Here is a 5291-nt window from a genome sequence, read left to right as displayed (position 1 = left end):
GCTGTCTGGATTTACCCTGCAGAGGTCTGAGATCTGAGGAGCAGTTAACCAGTTAGTCCTCATAAATCGACCAGAGTTTAAAATTACAACCCAAAAAAAGCTGAAGGTAACGCACATCCAGCAGAAAAGAGTTTAATCCAGTGGAATTTCTGGCGGCACCGGAGCAATCCTGAAAGTGGAACATTGTGGCTATAGACTACTGTACTGTTGTTAGCATTAAATGAAATGCTAGCAAGTGCTTTGGAGTTATTGAAAGGTTTTATTTTTTCCTAGGTGTAAACTTAACACGTCCATGGCAAACAGAGATAAAACTGATATCTATTGAAAATGTTGGAATGTTCCTTTAAATAAATAATCATGTATTTAACGTTTGGTCTAAAGATTTTTGTTCTTTCAGTATAATTATATGAACAAGAACGAGACAGCAGTGAGGGACGAGATGGTTCATCTAGCCAACTTTATAGACAGCGTGAGTACACACACACACACACACACACACACACACACACACACACACTCACACACACACAAAGAGAGAAGAAGTTCCACAAACAAGGAACGAAAAAGGAATAACCAGGAAAAAGATTTACATGAAAAATAGTTTCAAATAAATGTTTTGTCATCTGACTAATGTTTTCTGCTGTACTTGTATAAATTGTTGAGTTTAACAAAAACATCATGTTTTATAAACTCTTCATATGTTCTGTGTGTAAAACCTTAATTTGTAAAGTAACTAAAGCTGTCAGATTAATAAAGTGGAGTAGAAGTGTAAATACTCAGTACAAGTACCTCTAAATTGTACCTTACATAAGTACTTGCACATCTTGGGTTGTTTACTTACTTACTGTGGTGTGTGTGTGTGTGTGTGTGTGTGTGTGGTGTGGTGTTTGTGTGTGTGTGTGTTTTTTCAATTTACTTCAGCTAAATGTTCGGTGGTGCTGGTTGGCCTGGAGATCTGGACTCAGCAGAACCTGATCAACACGCGAGGAGCCGGAAGGTGCTGAGTCGCTTTACTCAGTGGAGAGAGAAGATCTGGTTCCCCGTCCCGCCATGACTCAGCACAACTCATCCTGTCAGTACACCCACACACACACACACACACACACCACACACACACACACACACACACCACCACACCACACACGGAGTCAGTATTCTTAATATTTATGATGATGATGATGATGATGATATCCTTGCAGGAAAAAGAGTTTTGGGGGAACAGCAGGAATGGCGTTCGTCTCCACCGTCTGCTCTCGTAGCCACGGAGGCGGGATCAACGCGGTATGCTGCTGCTTACTGCTCTCTTTTTATTGGCTGACTCACCTGTCTTTCTCTTCACAAATTAATTCATTAATTCATTAATGCAGCCTTCAAATCATACAGAAAAGTTGGTAAATTTAAACTCTAGTGGCAAAATCTACAAAGGTTATGACTCTGAGAATGAGTGTCATCTTTTATGCCAAAGAAGAAGAAATAAAGACGTTTTTTACAGACTGAAGAGGACTAACAGGGACCATTATACTGTCTTTTATTTTACTCTCATCCTGTTTCTCTCTCTCTCCAGTTCACCAATAACAACATTCCCTCGTTTGCCTCCATCGTGGCTCATGAACTTGGTCACAACCTTGGGATGAACCACGACGACGGACGTTCCTGTACTTGCGCCACCTCTGCCTGTATCATGAACTCTGGAGCCACGTAAGACACACAGACACACACTCTCACTCATTAACACACATATACACAGATATTCACCCAAAAATGTATGAACAAATGTACACAATATGACATCTGCTGCTCCTCCTCTTCCTCCTCCTCCTCTCTGCAGAGGATCCAGAAACTTCAGCAGCTGTAGTGCGGATGACTTTGAGAAGATGATCTTGTTGACGGGGGGAACCTGTCTCCTGAATGTCCCTCGGCCTGACGAGGCCTACAGTGCCCCCTACTGTGGAAACAAACTGGTGGACATGGGAGAGGAGTGCGACTGTGGCTCACAGAAGGTCTGTGGATAATTTTATCAATGATAAAATAAACTTCAACAGTCCCACTAATAATGTAAAATAAACATATTTCACACATTTATACACACACACACACATATATATATATGTTTCTTTACATGTAGTCAACGTCCACCATTAAGAATTATGAATAATTATGCGGAATCAGCTTTTATCAACTTCTGTTTGCAGTGTACCCATGGATATACAGACAACTGTTACTGGATTACTCTGATACTTAAGAATACTTAAAAAACATGATAATTCTCAGGCAAGTTTTGACATCATAAGGATCGTCTTTTTAGTGTTGTTATTGAAATTTAAATGAAATTTAAAATTTGTGTTAAACATTGAATAATGTATAATGTCGGAAAGTATAAGTCACACTTAATCTAAAAATATGTGTATTATGTCTGTGTGTTCAGACTTTACTGGGTTATGACTCTAAGAAGGGGTTTCATTTTTAAACAAACTGCAGCAATCTGTCGTAGGTGTTTCAAAGTACTTTCATCATCTGTTTGGTCAACACAGCAGCCATACCACCATAACTAACTTGTTGTTGTGCTGCTAACCTCCTGGGCAGAAGCCAATTTAAAAAGTTCTGATTTAATAGATAATATTTATTAGATATCACAAACAAAAATGTGCTCCAACAAACAGTGGAGAAGAAAAATTACACCAGTGTTGGTGGCTCAGAAATACATAATAAATCTGTATAAGATATATAGCCATTTATTGTCATTGTACATGGGAACATACAACGGAATTTGGGGAGCTCTTATGTTCAGCGAGTTGTAACAATAATGTACTGAAAGAAAGAGCTCAGAGCCGCTGCATCTCTGTGCGCCGCCATCACACAAGCAGCATCTCTTGGAAATAAATATATGTAAAATATACATATTGTATCATATTGTATTTTATGTATTGTGTTGTACAGGAGTGTGAAGAGGACCCCTGCTGTGAGTTTCAAACCTGTAAACTCAAGTCGGGAGCTCAGTGTGCATATGGAGAATGCTGCTACAACTGTCAGGTAAACACAACCAGCTTTCACAATACTCAGTTGGCAAACAATTCTTCACACAGAAATACAACTCACTGATTATTATAACATGATATGAGGTCATATTTTGGGAAGTAATATTTAAAATACATTATTATTATAGTTACATTATTATCTACTGCACATTTATAAAAAAAAGTCTGTGCATGCGTGCGTGTGTGTGTTTGTGTGTGTTCAGTACCTACCAGGTGGAACGGTGTGTCGGTCCAGTACAGATGAGTGTGATCTACCTGAGTACTGTAACGGCTCCTCGTCCCTTTGCCAGAGCGACGTCTTTGTCCAGGTAAGACCTAATATATTTCAACTTTTACCTGAACCACCCCAACGTTGTCTGTCTGACTTACAGATTTACATTAGACGCACCATGCTGTACAGAGATGTTTGCTCTGCTGACACAGACACTTTACAGGCGGCAAGGCTTATCCTTGCTGACTGGCTCGATCGACATCCTGTCTGTCAGCCCTCAGCAGTCTGAACTTTATCTTAGTATTTATTTTGTATTGCAGAATGGGCATCCTTGCAGGAACCAGCAGGCATACTGTTATAATGGGAAGTGCCAATTCTACGACGGACAGTGTCAGGCCATATTTGGATCAAGTACGTCCTTCTGCCTGTTTATATGTTCACTGACTTTATCTGTGGTTCTGAGGTGACAAATGATGAAGACTTAAATAATATGTGTTTGTGGGGATGATGCTACATTTACTGTTAAAGTAAGTGTTAGTGCTATACAACACTCTAAACTAGTGTGTCAGCATTAGTACACAGTGCTTACGATGGAATTGGGACCTAAACATTTTTCTTTTCTATTGACTTTTTTTTTAATGTTTTGAATCTTTGTTCAAACCGACATTGAACAGATATATTTTTTTTTTTTAACATTTTTATGAAGTCCATGTTGTTCATTGTTACAGTTTAGAGACTAACTGTTGTTGTTGTGTGAATTTTTCAGTTCTGAAGTTCTCTTATATCTTAATTTCTCCTCCTCAGAGGCAAAGGTGGCTCCTGAAATCTGTTTTAAAGACGTCAACAGTAAAGGAGATCGCTTCGGCAACTGTGGCTACCACAATTATGGCTACAAAAAGTGTGAGAGCAGGTAACAAACACACACACACACACACACACACCCCTGTTACAGTTTAAGTGTTGTCAGTGCAGTTCAGACACAACATTTGGGCCCAGAGTGAGACATCTTCACATGTCTCTTGTCTGTTCTGTTATGGTTTTGGTGTCTTATTTTGGTAGTCGGTTCTTTGTTTTTGTATTTTGCTCCTGTTTTATTTAGATTTTCTGTCTTGTCTTGTTTTACGTCCTGTCTTTTGGTTTTTCCCGCTCTTGTGATGTTTCCCAGCCTTTCTGTCACCTGCCTCTTGTTACCTCGTTACCCTCTGTATTTGGTCTTGGTGTTCCCCTTTTCCTATGTCAGATCATTGTGTTTTTGTTCCTGTCGTGTCTCCCCTTGTTAGTTTGTGTCAAGTTCTGTGCTTTCTGGATTTCCCTGGTTTTTGTATTACCTTTTGTTTTTTAGTATTTAGTTTTTTGGTCAAATAAATCCTCAAACTCAAACTTTCTCCTGTCTGCCTGCCTGCTCTCTGCGTTTAAGTCCTCTAAGTCCCTGACCCATGACATGTTCTTGTGAAACATTACCAAGTTCAGTCCGGATGAACTGAAGAGGTTTTCCAGTGAGAACAGTCTAATGCATATAAACGCAATTCTGTTTGGAAGATAAACTCAGAGTGTAAATCTAATATTTAATTTGTCTGAAGGTAAAGTGAAGCTTCATGTTTTAACTGGACAATTTAACAACAGCACTGCCCTGTGGACGTTTAGCTTGTTATATGTGCAGTTATCAACACAGTTTAATAAACTTAATAAATATATACAAATGTAAAAGAAAAGGTCTATAGTATGTTTCATTTCTGTATAGATTTCAGATTATATAACAGGCATATCTTTCAACTGCGTCTCACCATCATTGTGGTTCTTTTTCTAACTGAAGAGTCTGTTATAGTGTTTTTCCATTACACGGTACCTTGTCGACTCTACCTGTATTTTTTGGTTTTCCGTTATGAAAAACAGTCCCAGTTACCTGCTAACAGATAGTTTTTTAGTGTCACCTCTGTCAAGGTTTGAGGCGAGTTGAGGCGATACTAAAAGGTGACCTGATTGGTTGGGGAAAATCGTCACTAATCACTGCATCATCATTTCTATTGGGTGTCCTGGGTGGTGTT

At 39.1% G+C, this 5291-nt stretch overlaps 1 protein-coding gene across 1 annotated transcript in view; it reads left to right on the top strand.

The window, feature by feature from the left end:
- adam9a (ADAM metallopeptidase domain 9a) overlaps positions 1-5291 on the top strand; it is a 31997-nt gene that overhangs the window by 17868 nt on the left and 8838 nt on the right. The window contains 11 exon segments of the mRNA XM_032515933.1: positions 398-473; positions 922-990; positions 993-1041; positions 1043-1072; positions 1200-1281; positions 1565-1698; positions 1829-2000; positions 2938-3030; positions 3239-3343; positions 3567-3657; positions 4051-4156. Coding sequence (XP_032371824.1) covers positions 398-473; positions 922-990; positions 993-1041; positions 1043-1072; positions 1200-1281; positions 1565-1698; positions 1829-2000; positions 2938-3030; positions 3239-3343; positions 3567-3657; positions 4051-4156 — 1007 coding nt within the window.

This window comes from Etheostoma spectabile, chromosome 5, assembly GCF_008692095.1.
Source record: "Etheostoma spectabile isolate EspeVRDwgs_2016 chromosome 5, UIUC_Espe_1.0, whole genome shotgun sequence".
NCBI classification, from domain to species: Eukaryota; Metazoa; Chordata; class Actinopteri; order Perciformes; family Percidae; genus Etheostoma; species Etheostoma spectabile.
This window is presented reverse-complemented; position numbering and strand designations above follow the sequence as displayed.